This window comes from Patella vulgata, chromosome 4, assembly GCF_932274485.2.
Source record: "Patella vulgata chromosome 4, xgPatVulg1.2, whole genome shotgun sequence".
Classification (NCBI taxonomy): Eukaryota; Metazoa; Mollusca; class Gastropoda; family Patellidae; genus Patella; species Patella vulgata.
The window spans coordinates 22,216,546-22,240,603 of NC_065882.2; the positions used below are offsets into that span (position 1 = coordinate 22,216,546).

Sequence of the window (24,058 nt, forward strand, 5' to 3'; positions counted from 1 at the left end):
TTTCAAAATCGGATAAAAATTGTGACCTGTAAGGTGTCCACAAACAAATTGTGGACGGACGGACGGACGGACGGGGGCAATGACAATATATGTCCACATGAAAATGTGGGTGTGTAAAAATCACAATAATTTCATACAGACAAGTTTATATGATTTATCTTAGACAAGCATAAAAAAAATCACAATAATTTCATACTGACAAGTTTATATGATTTTCTAACTACCACTGTACTGCTATTTGCTCTTGTATGAAATGGGAGATTAACATTTGTTTAAAAAAATATCAGATCTACAACAGGCCTGTATGTAGATAAAATTTGTATACTTACTACTACTAGTATTATTGCATAATTCGTTCACATGATTATAGTAAGCAGAATCTTCACATTTCTTTTGAAAACAAATAGAAGTACAGTTAAACCATAATAACCAGGATTGCACTCAGTAAAAATTATTACACAGCCCTAGTAATATACTACATGAAAATCCTTTGACTCAAGAAAATCTAAGTTGACGCTGATTCTGAATTTTACTTTATTCTTAAATGACCATTTATGCCTTTTGCATGCATGAATTTTTATCTACAGGTATCGTAAAGTGCACATAAAACCAACTTGTAAGACAGTTGTCTCCCTTCCATCCAACTTCACACCCATCTTCACATACACCAGTAGAATGGTGACAAAATACAGATGACTTTAAACAATGTCTCTTTTTACAGTCATTATTACAGTCTTTACCATACCATCCTTCTAAACAACCTGTAAATTATATGTAAATTATTCAGCTTATCCTTGCTGAATATTGAAGAAATACCTTTAAAAATGAATACTGTCGAAGAGTAATTAGTGGGATGAAATGAAATAAAATGGGGTTTAATGTCCTACTTTTCTGCACCGACTGGGCAAATGAAGATCTATTAGTGGGATGTCACTGATTGGTTATAAATAATTAACCAATATTCCATCACATTTTATATTTCATCATTGTCTGATAAAGACTATAGAATCCTAGTTGAAATGTCGCTCAGTAATACACAGTAACTGTATTCCATAGAATAATGACCTGTGTATTTCAAAATCGGATAAAAATTGTGACCTGTAAGGTGTCCACAAACAAATTGTGGACGGACGGACGGACGGACGGGGGCAATGACAATATATGTCCACATGAAAATGTGGGTGTGTAAAAATCACAATAATTTCATACAGACAAGTTTATATGATTTATCTTAGACAAGCATAAAAAAAATCACAATAATTTCATACTGACAAGTTTATATGATTTTCTAACTACCACTGTACTGCCATTTGCTCTTGTATGAAATGGGAGATTAACATTTGTTTAAAAAAATATCAGATCTACAACAGGCCTGTATGTAGATAAAATTTGTATACTTACTACTACTAGTATTATTGCATAATTCGTTCACATGATTATAGTAAGCAGAATCTTCACATTTCTTTTGAAAACAAATAGAAGTACAGTTAAACCATAATAACCAGGATTGCACTCAGTAAAAATTATTACACAGCCCTAGTAATATACTACATGAAAATCCTTTGACTCAAGAAAATCTAAGTTGACGCTGATTCTGAATTTTACTTTATTCTTAAATGACCATTTATGCCTTTTGCATGCATGAATTTTTATCTACAGGTATCGTAAAGTGCACATAAAACCAACTTGTAAGACAGTTGTCTCCCTTCCATCCAACTTCACACCCATCTTCACATACACCAGTAGAATGGTGACAAAATACAGATGACTTTAAACAATGTCTCTTTTTACAGTCATTATTACAGTCTTTACCATACCATCCTTCTAAACAACCTGTAAATTATATGTAAATTATTCAGCTTATCCTTGCTGAATATTGAAGAAATACCTTTAAAAATGAATACTGTCGAAGAGTAATTAGTGGGATGAAATGAAATAAAATGGGGTTTAATGTCCTACTTTTCTGCACCGACTGGGCAAATGAAGATCTATTAGTGGGATGTCACTGATTGGTTATAAATAATTAACCAATATTCCATCACATTTTATATTTCATCATTGTCTGATAAAGACTATAGAATCCTAGTTGAAATGTCGCTCAGTAATACACTGTAATTGTATTCCATAGAATAATGACCTGTGTATTTCAAGTTCAATTAGTGGTAGCTGCAACTGCTGAAATTCACATCTTGTTTGAAAACTTGATAGGTGCCTTGTATGAGACATGTCAAAGTGTCATACCCAACCATTATTTGTTTTACTTTAATTAATATAAAAAACAATTTCACCTATCAACAGAGCATTTTACATACAAAATAAAAAGTTTTGAACTCTCTAATATTAAGAAGAAACATGTTTAAAAAATGCCATCTGAAACAAAAACAGCTGTTTAACTTATTTCAATTTCACATAATTATATATATGTTTCTTACTTTGATTACAACTTCTCCCTGTCCAGCCAGGCAAACATCCTCTACCACAGTAACCAGTCAATTCATCACATGTTTCATTGTCCTCACAGTAACATAGGCTGGTACAGTCAGGTCCAAATGTACCATTGGCACAAACTTATCAAATAAAAGGCAATAATCACACTAAGAATTTTGCCTTAGTAGCAACTAAATAAATATTTTAAAGATGCATTGTAAGAATTAGATAAAGAGCTGGCCATTCTTGCTATAATGGTTCAAAAATAGATAATGAACAATACATGTATATTGAAAATTTGTTTCAAATTACTTTATTCTGGGCAAAGTTATGAGTGTTGGAAGATGCAGCGCAGCAACGGTACTGGACAAATCAGACTATGTCTTGATTATCCATTTTATCGTTAAATTTCAAAATCTCACAGGTGTTCTAATCCATTTAAATCTCTGCCGTCCGATGACCTAGAGAGCTTGTCATGTTAATAAATGTCTAAATAATAGTTTATATAACATTTGAAGCCAAAATAAAGACCTGCAATATGCAGATTTAGCTCTTACAGGGGCAATAACACTGTACAATAATGGGTGACTCAGTTTGGTCCCTCTCTACAACCAACTTAACGATCTTGATATGTTTGAAAACAAACCACTCATAGATCACATTCCATGTTTCGGTGTTCCTCCTTATGCTTACAGAAACAACATGAAAAGAAAAGTATCATTCAAGAGTGCTCTTATACAAGTTTGGCTGTGTATGCTACTGAAATTTTTTTTAACTAATCTTACCAAAAACTTCTACTTCACACAGATTTACAAATGCCTGATTTCCCGGTCTATCGGTACTTATTTTTATAAATCTTCCTCTTGTTCCGTTACATGTTATAGTAAATTCTGGCCCGAGATTCTTTGTATCATCATCTTTATGACAAAGGTGTTGAACATCTTTATCATCGATGATATGTAGAGTAAATCCTCTCAATCTCCTAAGTCCATCTGTAGATAGATTTAAAATAATATTGTCTTTTTACACAGTAGAAAACAAAATGAAGCATATTGGGATAGGTCTGTAAAAAATGAAATGAAATGGTGTTTAAACTCCTACTTTTCTGCACAGACTGGGCTAATGAAGACAGGTAGGCCTGTAAGTAAATAATTGAAGGTAAATATGCAATTTGAAATGAAACAAAACTAAAAATGATATTTATAAACTTACACATGTTATTCCTTACAAATATTCTGATATCTCTAATAGGGTATGACTTCCCTAAATCAACTTTCCAAAATGCTGAGGCCTGTTTTTCGGCAGTATGTGAACAAGTTGGTGAATTTTCCCTTGTATCTTTGAGACCATCAACTGCAAGTTGTGCATTTTTTTCTGAGTTGTAATTGGAACTTTGACTCGCTAGTTTATTAAAAGCAACATTTTCTGAAATCAAACAGAAAATTAATCAAGATCCAAAGTGGGCTTAATCCACACTTAAAAGAGAGAGAGAGAAATGGGGTTTAACGTCCACTCGACATGAACTAGGTCATTTCGGGACTAACACATGGTTCAATTTTATTTCAATAATTCGCTTGTGCGTAGGGGTCTTTAGCAGTGGGAGGAAACCGGAGGACCCAGAGAAAACCCACGAGTTTGGACAGGCGATCCTACTCCTTGTCACATACAACCTTGGAATAGAAACCCCGCCAGTTGACTCAATGACAGACCGTATGATACAGCACGCGCGTGCTAACCATTCGGCCATCCAACCCCCCTCCACACTAAAATGTGTAAAGACTGATTATTTAACATTTACATGTAGTTAAGAAAATAAAATACCAGCGGCTGCCAGGCAGGATACGCCCACATTTTCGAGAGATGGATAGAGAACAAGCTAACAAGAAAGTGATTTTTAACAAACAATCAAGGGCCATAATTCAGGAAATTACAATTCGATATGCGCATATATCGAAAGGAACTGAGATCTTTGTGTTATAAACTTACATTTCAAGTTTCAACAAAATCGGATAAAAATTGTGACCTCTATAGGGTCCACAACCTTGATATACCATATTTTTACGCTATTTGAGAACGAACGGTGGCCATTTTGTCTGTCAATTTTGGGGCGATTTTCACAAAATTCATACTCAACTGTCCTTAGGGTGGAACGGTAATATAATAATACGGTTTTTTAAATCGGATAAAAATTCTGACCTCTAATGGGTCCACAAGCTAAAAACATGATATTTCGTACAATCAGGGGCCATAATTCAGGAAGTTACGGTCTGATATGGGCAATTATAGAAAGGAACCGAGATCTTTGGGTTATAAACTTATATTTCAAGTTTCAACAAAATCGGATAAAAATTGTGACCTATAGGGTCCACAACCTTGATATACCATATTTTTACGCTATTTGAGAAATAACGGTGGCCATTTTGTCTGTCAATTTTAGGCGGATTATCATGAAATTCAAACTCAGTCGTCCTTAGGGTGTAACGGTGATATAATAATACGTTTTTTTTAAATCGGATAAAAATTATCACCTCTATAGGGTCCACAAGCTAAAAACGGGATTTTTCGTACAATCAGGGGCCATAATTCAGGAAATTACGGTCCGATATGCGCGAATATCGAAAGGAACCGAGATCTTTGGGTTATAGACTTATATTTCAAGTTTCAACGAAATCGGATAAAAATTGTGACCTCTATAGGGTCCACAACCTTGATATACCATCTTCTTACGCTATTTGAGAACGAACGGCGGCCATTTTGTCTGTCAATTTTGGGCCGATTTTCCCAAAATTCAAATTCAGTCGTCCCTAGGGTGTAACGGTAATATAATAATACGTTTTTTTAAATCGGGTTAAAAATTGTGACTTCTATAGGGTCCACAAGCTAAAAACGTGATTTTTCGTACAATTAGGGGTCATAATTCAGGAAGTTACGGTCCGATATGCACGAATATCGAAAGGAACCGAGATCTTTGGGTTATAAACTTACATTTCAAGTTTCAACAAAATCGGATAAAAATTGTGACCCCTATAGGGTCCACAACCTTGATATACCATATTCTTATGCTATTTGGGAACGAATGGCGGCCATTTTGTCTGTCAATTTTGGGCCGATTTTCACGAAATTTGAACCCAGTCATCCTTAGGGTGTAACGGTGACATAATAGAACGGTTTTTTAAATCGGATAAAAATTATGACTTCTATAGGGTCCACAAGCTAAAAACGTGATTTTTCGTACAATCAGGGGCCATAATTCAGGAAGTTACTGTCCGATATGGGCAAATATCGAAAGGAACTGAAAAATTTGGGTTATAAACTTACATTTCAAGTTTCAACAAAATCAGATAAAAATTGTGACCTCTATAGGGTCCACGAGCTAAAAACGTGATTTTAGTACAAACAGGGGCCATAATCCATGAAGTTTCGATCCGATACATGCCAATATCGAAAGCAGCCGAGATCTTTTGGGGATAAACATATATTTCAAGTTTCGTCGAAATCTGATAAGAATTGTGACCTGTAGAGAGTCCACAAACAATTGTGGACGGACGGACGGACAGGGGCGACGGCATAATACGTCCACATGAAAATGTGGGCGTATAAAAATAATCGTCTGGGTTGGATTATATTGGATAAAACACATGCCCATCAAATTTTTAATCAAAGAATGAATGAATGAAATGGGGTTTAGTGTCCTACTTTTCTGCATCAACCAGACTAATGAAGTTGGGCATACAGTGTACTAGAAGGTAAATTTTGGCCTGGACAGCAATTGAATTCCAACTCTCAAAGGTCGAAATAAATGCCAACATAAACACAGGACCTCATTTTTTGAAAATAAATCAAATTATGTTTTATTGCAAGTCAGCATCAATTAGGTTATGTTGATCTAATAGCCTATGGTGTTTTATGATCATCAGTCATTTTGATCTATTAAATATAACTGACATCTGATATTGTTTTGCAGAATAGCTTAGTTAATGTGTATATGATATGCTGTCCTTTTAGATCTATTGAGTTACAAACCCTTTTGGCATGAATCACTGTACCATCCCATCACACATCCTGATGAACATAGTCCAGTTACAGAATCACATGTTCCGTTATTACCACAATGACAAATATACTTATCATTGTAACCAAATCTTGCTCCATCTAAAAAGAGAAATTACTGTTTATATTACTGAAATAGATTAAATAACTATTACAACTGAATCAAATATAAATTGTCACATATAATATAGTCTACAATATTACTGGGAGACCACCCAAACGTCTGTGATCGAAACATCAATGCCAAAATGGATCATAATTTTTATATAAAAAATCCTAAATGTTCTAGAATGAGCAAGTATCCAGTGTTTTCAGATCGACAACTGTTGCTTTATACTTACAGATATAAGTAATTACCAGGGTTCGATAGCATTTCTTAGTTATATTTTGTAACAATTTTTTTTACTTTTGGTTGGTTTTCATATATCTTTCACAACCGTTGACATTTCTATTTGATATTCTCCAATACATAGAACATTGACCACTTATATATTATATCTGAACATAGATCAACATTATTTTTAGTTTCCGTTCTGAAAATTAATACTAACAAAAAAGTGGGTGTGACACTGCCCCAGGAGGTCGGGGCAAGCACCAAAATAAATAGTTGCTGTCTTTACGGTATAAGAAATAAATATGCAAAGTTCCAAGATGATTCATTCAGAATTGCAGCCTGTAGACAATAAATACAAAAAATGGGTGTGGCTCTGCCCCTGGGGGTTGGATATGGAACAATATAAATAGGTACCACCCTGTTATTGAATTGACAACATCAATAGTTGCCGACCTTAGGGTATAAGGAATAAGTATTCCAAGTTCAGAATTGTGGCCTTCAGGCGGTAAAGGCAAAAATTGGCGTGGCTCTGCCCCTGGGGGTCAGGGCATTCACCAAAATCAATAGTTGACGCCCTTAGGTTATAATTAATACATATGCCAGGAACAAAGTTGATCCATTCAGAACTCCGGCCTGTAAACGATAAACACGAATTCGGCGTGGCTCTGCCCCCTGGGGTAGGGACATGCAGTTGTCGTCCTTAGGCTATAAGGAATACATATCCCAAGTTCAAAGAAAATCCATTAGGAATCGTGGCCTGTAGGCAACTCACAGAGACACAAAGAACAAATGGGGATCACGGTGGCTAAGTGGGTAAGACGCTGGCTCGCTAGCCTGGAGGTCGGGTGTTTGATCCCTGCATTGGCCGAGAAAGTTCATTCAGATTTTCCGGCGTGGTTCCCCCCTGTCAGTGATGCAGGACAGAGGGCCTGACAAGGACAGTTGTCTAGTCGTTCGGATGGGATGAAAAACCGAGGTCCAGTGTACACATTGGTGTGCACGTAAAAGATCCCTTGACAGTTGGAATTCAATATAAGAGTAGGCCGTAGTGCCGCTGTCCGGGCAAAATTTCCCTCATAGCACACTGTATGGGATATGCCCGTCTTCATTAGCTCAGTTAGGAGCAGAACAGTAGGACGTTAAACCCCATTTCATTTCATTTCAAAGAACAAATGGGTGTGGCTCTGCCCCTGGGGGTTTGGCAATCACCCAAAAACAATAGGGGGCATCCTTAGGGTATAAGGAATAGGTATGCAAAGTTTCAAAATGATCTGTTAAGAATTGCGACCTGTAGATGACAAACAAATAAATACAAGAAATGGGCGTGGCTCTGTCCCAGGGGGTCGGGCATGCACCAAAAACAATAGGGATCATCCTTAGGGTATAAGGAATTTATCCGAAATGTTTTCAAGACGATCAATTAAGAATTGTGGCCTGTAGACCACACACTGACACACAAAAAGAAAATGGGCATGGCTCAGCCCCTGGGGGGTTGGGCATGCACCCCAAATGATAAGGATGTTCCTTAGGGTACAAAGAATAAGTATGCAAATTTTCAAGATGATACGTTAAGAAATGCAGCCTGTAGACGACAAACAAATACAAGAAATGGGCGTGGCTCTGCCCTGGGGGGTGGGAATGCACCCCAAATGATAGGAATGTTCCTTAGGGTACAAAGAATAAGTATGCAAAGTTTCAAGATGATACGTTAAGAAATGTGGCCTGTAGATGACAAAAAAGAAATACAAAAAATGGGCGTGGCTCTGCGCCTGGGGATCGGGCATGCACCAAAATCAATAGGGATCATCCTTAGGGTATAAGGAATAAGTATGGAAAGTTTCAAGATGATCACTTAAGAATTGTGGCCTGTAGGCGACACACAGACACACACACACACCTACATACACACAGACAGGGGCGACGGCAATATATGTCCACATTATGAATGTGGACGTATAAAAACTAGATAATATAAAGGGAATTTGCTGAAAATTTCAGTCAAATTGATCCACCCTGAACCGAATATTTAGCGATTGAATTTTGGGCCTAAAGAAAGACCTGCAATTGGCAGATTTAGCTCTTGCATAATGTATGCTTAAATAATAATCTTTATGGTTTTTATAACAAATAATCATCTTTTATTCACACTGAAAATTTTTAAACCATATTTTGAATTTAGCAGATCTGTATATTCTTTACATTTGTGAAATGGCTTAGATGTGAAATGAAATGAGGTTTAACGTTATGCACCAAAAAGGCTAATGAACACTGGCATACTCCATGATATGCTGTGAGGGAAATTTTGACAGTGGCACTCTTACTGATCTTAGTTTGATTTCCAATTGTCAAGGGTTAAACTCCAAACTACTCGACAATGTTCCTTGCCAGGACCTCTGTCCTGCATCACTGACAAGGGGCTACCATGTTGAAAAATCATTATTTAACTATTGAAATTGGACCTAACACCAGGTACTTTCTCTGTCAACACTGGGATCCAACCCTGGCCTTCCTGTTTAGTGAGCCAGCGCCTTACTTACACACTGAGCCACTCTATTGCTTAGATGTAGTAGTGCAGATAGACATATCTGTCAAACAGATGCTATAACAACATAATATTATAATGGGTAAAGCATGGCATACAACTAAACTAAAACAAGCATTATAAAAAATATAACTAAATAGATTTAATTTGACCAAATCAAAGCTTTTCAGTATAATACAAAGCTTTATAATAATTATAACTCACTTGTATCAGACCTCAAGAAAATAACATTAATGATAACAATAGTCTTCCAGTGCAGAATACTCAAATCCATTGTTTGCTGTTACTCATTTAAACATACCATGATGTTATATTTACTAGACAATCGTGAACGATGTACCCGTATATTAATAATCTTCCTGGTTGTGATGATAAATGAATATTCATTATTTCGTCTCGTATGATCATTACAATATCATACCATTAGCTGTACTGATAACGCAGGATAATTTTGCCACAGCAATGACATTCTAGTTAATATTCGAAATTTCTGGTTGACCTGCACCATGAAAATGCACGAGATGCATATGCTAAATAAAGTCTCGAAACCATGCCATGTACTTTCGCTAAGATAAATCAAACCTTTGAAATCTCCACCACTGTATGCACTTCTCTTTCTATTTATATACATTTCTATAATTTCTTAATTCTCCTGAAAGCAGAAAGAAAGATAGGTTACCTGGCAATGAAACCTACGCCCACAGCAGCTAAATCCTCCGAACAGGTTGTCACATATTTATTCTTTCTTTTTTAGGCAAAGGGAACATTTACAAAACACTAATATTAATTTCATACAGATCAAATGATAACTTTTGTTGTTAGAGCATTCACAAGGTTCAAGAAAGTAAAACAAGGGCAATAACTCTAGAAGTTATCAATGGAAATTTCGAAAATTCAATATCCTTCTTAGTTTTATAATGCGTGTAGGTCTAATACAGATCGGATGATAACACTTTAGTCGTTAGAGCATTCACAATGTTCTACAAAGTGAAACAAGGACCATAAATGTGAGAAGTTATTAATGGAAATTGTTGGAATTAAATAGGCTTCTTTGTCTCACTAATGTAAACAAAATATAAAAATTTAAAAATGATCAGATAATAAATGTAGTTCACAGGAAATTGTGGATGACAGACAGACCAACAGACGGAATGAATGAATGAATGAAATGTTGTTTAATGACACATCAGCTCCAACCGGACTATATTGCGCCAAACATATGGTGACCAACAGACGGACTGACGAAGGTGACGACAATATACGACCACATTTCTATGTGGCCATATAACCAGCGGCTGCCAGGCAGGATACACCCACATTTTGCAAGAGATGGATAGATAACAAGCTAAAAACAAAAACGATTTTGTGTACAATCAGAGGCCATAATCCAGAAAGTTATGGTCTGAAATGCGCAAATATCAAAAGGGACTGAGATTTTGGGAATATAAAGATATGTTTAAAGTTTCATCATCAAAATTGGATAAAAATTGTGACCTCTAGAGGGGCCATAACCTTTGTATTACATACTTATACACAATTTGTGTACAAAGAGCGGCCATTTTGTCGGGCAGTTTCATTTCGATTTTCCCGAAATTCCAATTCAACCTTCATTATGGTGGAATAGTGATCTATCTAAACGGTTTTTAAAATCGGAACAAAAATGTGACCTCTAGAGAATACAGAAGCTAAAAATGTGATTATTCGACCAATCAGGGGCCATAATCCAGGAAGTTACATTCGGATATGTGTGATTATCAACAGGAACCAAGATCTTTATGATAAAAACATATATTTGAAGTTTCATCCAAATCGGATAAAAACTCTAGCCTCTAGAGGGCCCACAACCTTGATACACCATATTTTTACACTATTTGCGTACAAGGGGTGGCCATTATGTCTGTCAATTTTTGTCCGATTTTCACGAAATTCAAACTCAACCATCATTAGAGTCCACAACCTTGATATACCAGATGTTCAAACTATTTGCGTACAAGGGACGTCCATTTTGTCTGACAGTTTTGGTCTGATTTTGACGAAATTCAAATTCCAGCATCATTAGGTTGCAACGGTGATATACTAAAACTTTTTTTTTAAATCAAATAAAAATTGTGACCTCTTAGTTAGAGGGACCACAAGCTAAAAGCGCGATTTTTCGTACAATCAGGGGCCATTATTCAGGGAGTTACGAACCGATATGCGCGAATATCGACAGGAACCAAGATCTTTGGGTTATAAACATGAATTTCAAGTTTCATCAAACTCGGATCAAAATTGTACCTCTAGTATGTCCACAAGCTAAAAACGTGATTTTACATATAACCAGGGGCCATAATCCATGAAGTTATGGTCCGATACATTCCAATATCGAAAGGAACCAAGATCTTTGGGTGATAGACCTATATTTCAAGTTTCGGATAAAAATTGTGGACGTATGGATAGGCAGGGGCGACAACAATAGTAAGCGCAGGAGGATTGCATCACACAAACAATTACACAAGACAAACTTGTGGACACAACACACAATATAGGCTACTGACATCTTATGACGTCAACTTCGGCTGAACCTGGAACCCAAGAATTTTTGCAGGAGGGGGTTTGCCAGGTTTCTGAGACAATATATCTTTTAGGAGGCTATCGTCATTTTGGCGTATATCTTGGGTAACCAGAGGTCACTTTGACAAACCACAGAAACAGGGATTTACAGAAAAACATACTAACTACATGTACCTACTGAGCTACGTTTTAGTTTTACTGATATGCAATAAAATCAATTCTGCACGATTTTGACATGAAACTTTAAGGAAGCAAAATAAAATAAAAACTGACCACGACTGTGTCAAACACCAAAATATCAAGAAAATTCATCACATAAACTAGTCGTTTATTTTTTACTAGTAAGCCGGGGCACAGATAACTTGACGAGAGCCTTAAAATTGAGTTTTGCACAAAAATATAATGGCGAGAATAAACCAGCAGTCGGATGTTTTTTGATGATATTTTCTATAATGTCATCGATATCTAGCTCGTATATAAGCTGCATCTTCATACTTAAAGTTACAATTTCATATTTTCTAAGAAAGTCAAAAAATAATTATTTTTATGTCTTTTGCTCAATAGGTTGTCAACTCACTATTATACGATCATAGGTGTCATTCTCACACATAAAACAATTATAGGATTAATAGGATTATTATTTAACAAGGTAGTACTGTTTATAGATACCATCTATTTTAAGGCTTTATTTTAATAAATTTTAAAAATATATAACGTAAAAATATGAAATTGCAACTTTAAGTTTTTTAAATTGCCGTTTTATTCACTCCTTATTACTACTAAAGAAAATAAAATATATCTCCATTATAAGAAAACCAAATTAATACGTGCAGTGACTGAAAACTGGGGTTGAAAAATAAATGTCTTCGATCCGTCTTTTCAGACTGTAAATGGCAAGTCACAGCCACTGGCATCGGAAAAGAAAAACTGGCTTCGAATATGGAGTTATCTCCCTTACAGCCAGTCGAACCTGTCATGATTTCCCGCCAAAATTCGGAATCGGAGCGATCCCCGGTTGAATTAATCAGTTGGATTTGACAATGTCGTGTTGGCTGCGGGGTTTGGGTTTATATTTATTTTGGGTTTAATTTTATTGGCCATAGAATGATAAATATTTGGTTATTCCATTGGGTACCAATGTCGTGAAATCACTGAAATGTGAGTTGTTGAATGGGTTGTTTTTCCGGCCATCCGAATTTTACGACCGTTCCTTTTCGGAATCGATTCCAGAACCACCTGGTTAGTGATCGAATAAGCGCCTTACTCACTAATCCAAACTAAAATGTATTTTGACTGTTAGAAATTAAAATATCAACGAAGGACAATTTACTTAGATTTAATCGGATTAAAAAGACGACCATCAATTTTTTTTTAAATGGCACTGGCTTAATAAAAATTGTTTCGACAAATATTCAGTTCATCATGGCTCTGCAGATATTTTCCGAAATATTGAACCATTTTTGGACTTATGCTACATTCCTTTTAGTCCATAATAATTCAACATTCACTATGTTAGGGATTAACAATACCCCAAGTATTGCAGTTTGACGAAAGTTGTATGCGCATAAATGGGAGCCGCGGCGGCTCAGTGAGTAAGACGCTGGCTCGTTAAACAGGGGCCCCGTGTTTGACCGTGGCCGATTAAATTCATAAGGAGTTTCCGGCGTACGTGGTTCCCTTTTCGTGTAGACACGCCTACTTCGGTTAAAAAATGAACCCCCGTCGCGGGTGTCGTGTACAATGCTGAACATGCTTACGTTCTACACATGGTACCTTTTCTCATCTATTTGGGAAGTTATATTATTATATACAGTGTTGCAGACCTACTTTTGTATATTGTCCTTCGTTATCTCAGAATGACTGTCGTTTGAGAGAATGTATTATTATTTATGAAATTAAGTTAACTGGACTGCATTTATTAATATCTTCATGACGGGGTGGGGATTCCCGGGTGTTGTCAATTATTTATAGGTAAATGCAATGATCTATCGCCAGTCTGATATTTAACCGTTGCTTTTGTTGACAGGCTAGTAGTTTCGTGCTGACAACCCCCGGCAAAGCCGAATGAGACAGCCCAAATGACGTCATCACACACAGACTTCGACCCAAGTGAATAGAAAGTTTGAAGAAGTTATAAACGGGGTGTTATTTCAACACTGTAGTGATCAACTGAGGATAAACCGGTTTATGTAAATGGCGGGTGAGTTATTAATATGAATTACAGATGTATTCGTAACTGATATAATTTGAAATTGCACAATATTATACAACTTATTAAAGACAAAACTGTCAAATCAGTATATATATATATATTTATATATAATGCCTGTCTCAATATGTCAAGAATTGGAAGCATAGAAACCGAATGCCTGATGTCTGTCGTCTGTCCTACAGATGTGTGCCAATATTCATTCGTTTATTAATTGGCTGCATAACATTTTTAAACTTTAATAATTAATTTATTTAGGATATCAATTACTTTTCATGTATGATTTATTTTCAAGAAAGATATTTATGTTCTGGTTATCTTTTTGATCCCTTGGCAGTTGGAATTCGATATAAGAGTAGGGGATAGTGCCGCTGCCCGGGCAAAATTTCCCTCATAGCACACTGTATGGCGTATGCCCGTCTTCATTAGCCCAGTATAGGAGCAGAATAGTAGGACGTTAAACCCCATTTCATTTCATTTCTGGTTATCTTTATTATTAGTACAATTATTGATTTCCATTAAGCTTGACATAGTGTCTTGGTCTAAAATAACCTTCATTGTTAAATTGAGAGTGATGAGCATGTGTAGAATCAGAATGGCTGAGTGAATTATTGTTTTATTAGCACACTATGGCTAATCATGGAATATTTGGTAGTATTAGAATTATTAAAAATGTAAAGAGAATTTGTGCGTATGCATATGGCAGTGCATTGTTATGAAATGTTATAGGATAAGTAGATTCTCAGAGTTCCCAATTGGTAGAAAATAGTAATAGGTTGTATTAAATGAGTAGTTGTGACCCCAAGTATATAAATTTGAATTGGTAAACATATCCTAATTCCGTAGGAAATATTTTTGTTACCAAAAACATAACAATATATAATTAAAAATAATTTTAGATATTGACAATCTACATATTTGAACATAGCTGCATGTCTTAATGTAATAAACACCCAAGCGATATATTGCACATACTAATACATGTAATAACTGTGGGAGGACTGCATCACACACAAACAGAAACCAGTAAGACAAACCTACAGAGACAATACAAACAATATACTGAAAATTTCAAGCAATAAACAAAAGTAAATTTCAGATCAAGTGCATGGATCACAGAGTTAGTCGTAAACATCCTCTGTATCCGAGCCTGTAGTGATAACATGTTCACTCAAAATGAAAACTAAATTTGGTAGGGAGACAATCCACGAAAAATGGGGAAAATTTCCCAATTATACATTATTCTAATCTAAGTTATGATCGGCTATTTGATTACAGTAAAACTCCATGTCAGCAGAGGTGGCGCCAGCCGCCTGTGGTTGGAGGGGCAAAGCTAGGACAAAGTCCAAGGTTAAGGGAGCAAAGGCACAAGCTTCAACTAAGGGTGGGGGGGGCCTCCCCCAGACATTTTTGAAAAACAGGCTGCCGAAATTGCAGTCTGGCAGTATTTCGGGCACTAAGTGTTGAGATAAAGTGTCAAACGACGAAGGCCAGTCATGAGCGTCAAAGTAGGGAGTCCATTTGGAGTGTACTGGGGACCTCCCCCAGAAATGCTGTCTGACAGTATTCAGTCAGGCACTGATCGTTGAGATAAATAGAGCTGACCAGATACTGTCCGCCGCCAGACCACTAGTTTATCCAGCCATAGAAGAAAGTGTCAAATGAACGAATTTGCGAACCTCAACAAAGCGCCCTCATGAACGCCAAAGTAGCGACTCCTCCCGGAGGGTATTGGGGACCTCCCCAAGAAATGTTTGAAAAATAGACTGCCGGAAATGCTGTCTGACAGTAATCAGGCACTGATTGTTGAGATAAATAGAGCTGACCAGATACTACCTGTCGCCTGATCACTCGTCAATAGGCAGACGAAGTGACTTATCGTCAATAGGTTACGGTAGGAAGATAAGTCACTTCATCTGCCTATTGACGGTTTGTCCGACCCCAGAGAGAAAAGTGTCAAACGAACTGACTTGCGAACCTCAACGAAGTCCCGAAAATTTGAAAATTAGAATGCTGGAAATGCAGTCTTGCAGTATTTCAGGCACTGATCGTGGAGATAAATAGAGCTTGCCAGATACAGCTGTCGCCAAATCACTCACTAGTTTATCCAACCAGAGAGGAAAGTGTCAAACGAGCGGAGTGAGTGAATCAAAATGAATGAATATTTTCGCCACAGAGATAAATAGAGCTGACCAGATACTGTTGTAGGTTTACAACAGTATGGGCTTCTTAAGAAGTCACTCAGGCTATACAGCATGACTGAGTGGGAATGTGGGATTTAATCACCGTAGAAGGTATTGATTACCAAAGCAGACCACCAATATTTTGTTTTATTCTCTAAAGTTATTGGGGGTGGGGGCAAATACAGAGGACAGACCAGATTTATGGACACACCCCCCCCCCCCCCTTGGCCCTGCTACTACATGTCAGCACACTGAAGAAAACGGTTTATAACAATTTAGTTTATAGAAGTAAAATATATCAGGACTTTAGATAGTAATCAAAGATAGTAATTGACAGGATTAGAAACATTGTAAGCCTTTGAAAAATATATACAAGAAAGAAGCAATGCAGATGATGCAACTGATCTTGACTGCAGTTGTCTGTCGAATGATGCCTCTGGACGGTGATACATGTAGTCTCCCGAATGACATCAAAGTTCAGACGTCATACAGTTAGAATGTCAAAAATGCTAACACGATAATCATGTTAAAATTTTGGAAACCCCCTGTAGTGGATATAATTAACAATTTGGAAATAGAATTAAATAGGTAAAAAACATTATCTTAATCAGATTATTCTTTTGAGTTAATTGTAGTGAAAAATCATAGTGACATCTTACTCAGTGTACCTGTAGGGAAATTCCTGGGTGTAACATAGAAGCTTTTGCTCTCCATTAATCCTCAGACTGCTGTTCTTGTCAATTTGATGAAAATTCCCTGGACAGATGATATTACTTATTGATATTAAAATCAAACTATCATACAAATTGTTGATTGGTAGTAAAATCAATATTCTATCATGCATACATACATCATACACTAAGCAACATTTATTGCATATGTTGCATGACATTCCTATAACAGAAAGGGTGTTGTGTAAGAAATTCATTTAAAATTACATGGAATGCAGTTTGGGTGTGATGTATTTTTGAATGTGATTTCTGAAAGAATTTGACTTTAAAGCCTGGAATTTTATGTTGAAATATTTGTTATGCATGCATGCAGATGAAAGCAGTATGATCAAACATTCGTGGTATGTTTCAATCAAGAAATATGATAGATAGTTTGAAATTATCTAGTAATGAGATATAAAAACAAATTTATATTTTACAGCCAATTAGAAAGATATTAATTGGGACATGGGTTACCTCTATCGCTACGCCCAACAAATATTTGACAAAGTAATTAAGGTTTAAACAATATTTAAGTTTCTATCAAGTACTGTTCTGAGTAAATACATGCTTATATTAAATCTTGATTCAAGTAGTATTATATCTGTTACTGTCATATCTATCTGTTGTCAGAATGTGGGAAATTTTCACCAATTTTTTTACAGAACCAATTGCTTGACAAGTATAATATTTCTACAAAAACCCTGCAAATTTCTATGAGAAAGTCTGCATTTTCTGTTCAGTTATTTAAAGATACATTATGGGAGATTAGATAAAGAGCTGGCAGTTCTCACTATAATAGTTAAAAACTAGATAATGCAAAGGGAATTTGCTGAAAATTTCAGTCAGATTGATCCACTCTGAACCGAGATTTTAGCGATTGAATTTTCGCCCTAGCCTTGATCATCATTACTAAAGTCGGTACGATAAAAAAACATAGTCTCGATTATCCATTTCATGATTAAATCATGAATGGAAGTTGAACAGCAAATTGAAACCTAATCCAATAAACATCGCAGGCTAGCGATGACAACGAGAGTTGATTATAGTCTGGTTACGTTAATTAATGTCTAATTAATAATTTAGATAACATTTCAGGCCTGAACAAAGACCTGCAATGGGCAGATTTAGCTCTTCCATAATGTATGTTTAACTTAAAGGAGATTAATGTTTTAAAAAAATAAGATGGATTACATGTTTGCCATTTCAGTTGCTGATCCATAGTGGTTGAGGTGGAAAGTGTGTAGCACCAAAATGTTGTCTAATAAATGACAATATATCCATTTAATTTTATTGTAACTTTTCCTGGTGTCTGATTGTCTGCTATGACATGAATGACGTCTGTGTTTAAACAAGACTGTCCACCTTAGTCTATTGTCGAAGATGACAGGTTCAATGTACTAGACTTTGAGGAATCATCTTTCAAATAACACACAACTATAACAATTGTTTTCATGGCTTCACTGACAGAACCAGCAATTGTTACTTGTAAATGGTAGAAACAACTAACGGTTAATTTTGAAAAACGAAAAAAACAAATTTGACTGATTTATTTAAAATATTACGGTATTAAGATTAGGTCACCATATTGAAAGATCTGGTACTAAGGCATTATTTGATTAAGTGCAGCATGGAACATGGTGGCTAAAATTTTTCTAAAAGTTCATTCAGGTTCCTGTCAACATTTTGTTAAAATATGAATCATGTAGTAATGATAACTTTTTATTGCATTTCATTTCAGTTTCAAAATAAGCATAGTAAATATAAAGTAAGATTGGAGCAAAAGAAAAAAGAAAAGCATTCACCAAGATGTTTGTGTGTGTGTGCGTGTTCATTTAAATTTGATAGACACTCTCAAAGACAAGACTTCACACACTAACGACTTAAGTTATCATCCGATCTGTATACAATTTACATGCATTAAATTAGTAGAACGACTAAGCCTATCGAATTGCAACAATTTCTGTTTATAACTTCTAGAGTTATGGTACTTGTTTCAGTTTGTTGAACCGTGTGAACACTCTAACGGCTAAAGTTATCATCCCATAAATTAGTAAAACGAAGAATTTTATTGAATTTCCAGAGTTATGTCGCTTGTTTCACTTTGTTGAACTCTTTGTGAACACTCTAATGATAAAAGTTATTGTCCGATAAGCATTAGTAAAACGAACACGCCTATTAAATTTAAGCAAATTCTCTTAATAACTTCCAATGTTATGGCCCTTGTTTCACTTTGTTGATCCTTGTGAGCATTCAATCTGTATGAAATTGATATCAGTGTTTTGCAAATGCTCCTATTACCTACAAAAGCATAAATATTTGACAACCCTCAGATGATTTAGTGGCTGTGAGCGTATGTTTTTTTTTTGTCTGGCAACCTATCTGTTGTTGAAAAAATAGTTTTGGATTTCAGAGTGTATTTTACTAGAAGACTAAATCTGTTGAGAATATTGAATAGATTTTGAAATGCTTAATACATTTACATATTTACATTAGTCATGATTAATCAGTCCCTACTGTACATCCATGGATTCCAGGAGGATTTAGAAAGTTATTTAGACATAGTTCTTATTTGACTAAGTGAAAAGTGCATTCTTCCCATGGAGCGTGATTGGCTGGATTTTGCATAAAGTACATTTCTTTTTGAATCGGCGATCATTTCCATTAGCATGATTAAATGGGAGTCCTGCCATTTTGAACTTCACACAGAGATGTGCAACCTTCAACAGCCAGATAAGGAGTCACCTGTACATACATGTATACATGTACTTACCGATATATCCCTTAATCTACAGGGGTATTCACCAGATGGTGTTGATTATCAACGAAGGTACCCCAGAGCCGGAGCTTTCATGAGCATCTTGAGCCTTCCTCGATGATTTATAGCAATAGTTCGATGGACCTTCCCAGAAGCTTTGTGACCATAGCTGATGCATTAGTGAACGTTCACTGGATCATCCCGATGCCTAACGTGCCACTACTTCAGTTATTTTTGGCAAAAACATTGGGAGCCATCGGAAGAAAACTTGTTTATTTCCACATCGTCGACGATTTTTACCCAGTGGGACCTAGGCATTAACTGACTTATTATCAAAAAAAGAGTATTGCTAAATTTTGTGACCTTGATATACATGTATTTTACATGTACTTGTGATTTTAGGCATTTTCCTGCAGTGCAGTGAAAATAATAAAAATGCTATATTTTCTTACCCAATTAAATTGGATAACAAAATATTAATTTTTTCAAAAGTTATTGACAAAACATGTAATCAGTAAAACCTTAACTCTGACAAATCGTTCTTGAGGAAATGGGTTTGGTAAATTGCATTGTTACACACAGTTGTAATATCTAACCGTATCCCTTTAATACATAAATTGAAATGGATTTGTCATTTTTTTGTGAGGAAATTAAAGAAACTGAGTGATTAGATAAAACAACGTGGTATTTATCAGCATTTTGATTAGAATTAAATAACGTGTCACAATAGTGATGGCTTGTGATAAGAAAGATTAGATTGGCATGACTAAAAATTGATTTTTGACAGACTAAGGATAAATTATTTATTGTAATAATAATGTGTTAGCGCTAACATGTAATTGCTTTAATTTTTTAGAAGTAACAGTAATCTAATCAGATTATGATCTTATGTACACAGAAAAAACTACATGTAAGCATTTATTATTATTATTAAAAGATTTATGTATAGCTGAAATCGTTAACAAACTATCTGAATTTTATCAAATAATTTAGAATAAGGTAACTAAAATACCCATGAACATCAGGGTTAAGATGGTATTTTACCTAATTTTGATTGTTGAAGCACCCCTTTTCAGACCATAGTTTTGTAAAATTAAATAAGGTATTTATTGAAATAAGGTATTTATTAACCATCTGGTGCATTACGACTTCAGGTGATACACAAATCATAAAATTATAATGCAGATATAACACTATCGGTGATAGGCAAAAATTATAATGCATATACAATAGTATCAGTGTATCTATTGATAAGCATGTATACACCAGTAATATACATATATTTTGAATTAAATAGATGCAGTATGTATATGTAAGTAGTAGAAGAATATTTAACGTATTATATAGGCTAATATTAATCACAGTTAGTGGTTGAGTAATTAAACACTTAAGTTATTTTGTCAGCTGATCTTACTCATGTCTTCAGTATGTTTATCCTAATTTATTGCTGTAGGGAAAACTTGTGTTTTTTGCTTCAACATGTAATTTATGATGTATAAACATGAGTTTGTGTGGTTTATTGCAATTTTTTTTATAGGAATAATTTAAAGGCACTGTACCAGGTTTTTTTAAATCTAGGTTAATACATGTATATTGTTAAACATAATCTTTCGAACCCAAAAACTATATGAGCACTGGGCTTCATGTTGATTTTATAAAACATATTGCCATCACTTTATACCATAAAGTTGAACCAGAGGTTATGAGGGCTGGCTGAAAAGTTTTAAGCTTATCTGTGAAAGACCTGTACAAAGTTGATGGTTTTCATTTATTTTTCTACAGTCCCCTTCGAGGTGTACACACTTTTACCAACTGTGATGCAAGGCCTGGAAGGCGGGAAGAAATTTTCTTCAGCCACCCTAAAAAAGTCGTTCACAGCTGACATGACGTCATCATTCCTAGGAAAATGATGACCGACTAGTTCCTTTTTGTCCCCCGCCTTTTGAAGAAAGCAGGGGACTATTAAAATGGGTTCGTACGTCTGTCTGTCTTGTCTTGTCTGTCTGTCCATCTGTCTGTCACACTATTTGGGACACAATAACTCTCCTTCTATTTGAGCTAGAACGTTCAAACGTGGTGTGGGTGTTTATTAGGTCAATGCCTTGATGGAGTTCGAAGATGAGCATTTTCGGCTTAGGGTAAGCAGAGATAAGCAATTTGATGGGTTGATGCTTTGGGACACGATAACTTTAGTTCTAATTAAGTGAGTGATGAAATTTGGCGTATAGTTTATTACATCAATACCTTGAATAAGTTTGATAATGAACATTTTCTGCTCAGGGTAAGCAGAGCGATAAGCAATTTGATTGGTCAAGACTTTGGAACACAATAACTCTCATTCTAAGTGAGCTATAATGTTCACACTTCGCGTAGGTGTTTATTAGGTTAATGCCTTGATGGAGTTCGAAGATGAGAATTTTCTGCTTAGGGTAAGCAGAGATAAGCAATTTGATTGGTTGATGCTTTGGGACACGATAACATTAGTTCTAATTAAGTGAGAGTTAGGACACATGGTGTATAGTTTTATCACATCAATACCTTGACTAAGTTCGATAGTGAGCATTTTCTGCTCAGGGTAAGCAGAGCAATAAGCAATTTTATTGGTTGATACTTTGAAACACAATAATTCTCCTTCTAATTGAGGTAGAATGTTTAAACTTGGTGTAGGCGTTCATTAGGTGAATGCCTTGATAGAGTTAAATGATTAGCATTGTCTGCTGACGGTAAGCAGAGATGAGCAATCTGATTGGTTGATGCTTTGGGGCATGATGACTTTTGTTTTAATTAAGTGAGAGTGATGAAACTCTGAGTATAGATTCATTATATCATTATCTTGACTAAGTTCGATGATGAGAATTTTCTGCTTAGGCTAAGGAGCGATAAGCAATTTGATTGGTCAAGACTTTGGAAGATAACAACTCTGCTTTTAATTAAGGTAGAATGTTTAAACTTGATGTGAATGTCTTGACTGAGTTCAATGATCAACATTTTGAGCTAAAGCTAAGCAGAGCTAGGAAATTTGGGACAAGATAACTTTGATTCTATCTGATAGAGAGTGATGAAACTTAGTGTATAGTTGATAATCAGTTTGATTGCTTGATACTTTTGAAAAAAAAAAATAAATGTGCGATTAATTAATATGTGTCATCTATTTATTTTGGGATTTCGGCGGGGGACATCTGCCTCACTGTTGGCTTGTTCATTTTTATACGTCTACATGGAAATGTGGTCGTATATTGCCGTCGGTCTGTCTGTCGTCCACAGTTATTATCTGATTGTTTTAAAATTGATATATGTGGTTTATATTAGTGAGATGAAGAAGCCTATTTAATTTCAATAATTTATGTTTATTACGTCTAGAGTTATGGCCCCTGTTTTACTTTGTGAACCCTGTGAACGTTTGAATGACAAAAGTGATCATCCGATCAGTATGAAATTTATGTGCATTATTTAAATTAGTAAAATGAAAAAGCCTGTCAAATTTCAACAATTTCTGTAAACTACTTCCAAAGTTAAGGCCCTTGTTTCACTTTGTAAAACCTTGTGAACCCTGAAACTACAAAAATTATAATCTGATCTGTATGAAACTGTTTTGTAAAGGCCCCCAATTACCTACAAAGGAATAAATATGCGACAACCCTTGTCGACTGCTCAGACGATTTAGCTGCTGTGGGCGTTTGTTTTGTTGCCTTGTCCAACCTCGTGGGTTTTCTCTGGGTCCTCCGGTTTCCTCCCACTGCTAAAGACCCCTAGTGCAAGCGAATTATTGAAATAAAATTTAAAAAAAACATATGTTAATCCCGAAATGACCTAGTTTGTGTCGAGTGGACGTTAAACCCCATTTCTCTCTCTCTCTGTTTCATTGCCTGGCAACCTATCTTTAGAAAGATGGAAGTCCTTACAGGGCTAAATCGGGTCAAAAAATGATCAGGATCTGCTTCAAAACAGCGCAGATTGTCACAGGACATCAGGAATCTGACACTTTTCATCTCCGCAGATTCCTAACTTGTCGGGGATAATGTGCTCAACCCTCTCATCAAAGATGCCCACAACACTGGCAATATTTCGAATGGTCAATCGTCGATTAGCCATCACTTGCTGTTGATTGCCTTCCAGGATATGGGTCCTCGTCAAGGCTCACTCTGCCACGCTTGAATTCTGCAGCCCATGTCGGCATGTATCTGTGTTCGGGTTAGTCCTTTCAGTTGCAGGTACTTGATGACTGCCCTATAGTCAGATTTGTCCATTTCTGGTGATTTCAATGGGTAGGTTCACAAGATGGTCTGATACGA

At 35.7% G+C, this 24,058-nt stretch overlaps 2 protein-coding genes across 4 annotated transcripts in view; one reads left to right on the forward strand and one right to left on the reverse strand.

The window, feature by feature from the left end:
- Positions 1-138: 138 nt before the first annotated feature.
- On the reverse strand, positions 139-9,670 carry LOC130010417 (multiple epidermal growth factor-like domains protein 10). 2 transcript variants are annotated; one of them, XM_056100113.1, is made up of 7 exons: positions 9,558-9,670; positions 6,451-6,579; positions 3,640-3,852; positions 3,213-3,419; positions 2,433-2,567; positions 1,687-1,833; positions 139-761 (listed from the first exon to the last, which is right to left on the reverse strand). In XM_056100113.1, the coding sequence occupies exons 1-7, from the start codon at positions 9,625-9,627 to the stop codon at positions 553-555; spliced, it is 1,110 nt and encodes a 369-aa protein (XP_055956088.1). In that variant the 5' UTR covers positions 9,628-9,670; the 3' UTR covers positions 139-552. The 2 variants fall into 2 exon arrangements, with proteins under 2 accessions (XP_055956088.1, XP_050401233.1); XM_050545276.2 differs by lacking the exon at positions 139-761 and having other exon boundaries at positions 1,085-1,833.
- Positions 9,671-14,007: 4,337 nt separating this feature from the next.
- Positions 14,008-24,058, forward strand: part of LOC126818098 (tumor necrosis factor alpha-induced protein 8-like protein) — a 36,863-nt gene continuing 26,812 nt past the window's right edge. Inside the window, exon 1 of one of the 2 annotated variants that reach the window (XM_050545299.2) lies at positions 14,008-14,106. The gene's annotated coding sequence lies outside the window, so the exon portion shown is untranslated. Of the gene's footprint in view, positions 14,107-19,432; positions 20,677-24,058 lie in introns of those variants that run through there. The other variant, XM_056100279.1, reaches the window with a different exon arrangement.

Excerpts from the sequence above, each read along its gene's own strand:
- LOC130010417 (XM_056100113.1), bottom strand. The coding sequence starts at position 9,627 with ATGGATTTGAGTATTCTGCACTGGAAGACTATTGTTATCATTAATGTT. Across the intron at positions 3,853-6,450 it reads CAGTGATTCATGCCAAAAGG|AAAATGTTGCTTTTAATAAA; the intron begins GTTTGTAACTCA and ends GTTTGATTTCAG. Across the intron at positions 1,834-2,432 it reads AGGGAGAAGTTGTAATCAAA|GTTGTTTAGAAGGATGGTAT; the intron begins GTAAGAAACATA and ends TATAATTTACAG.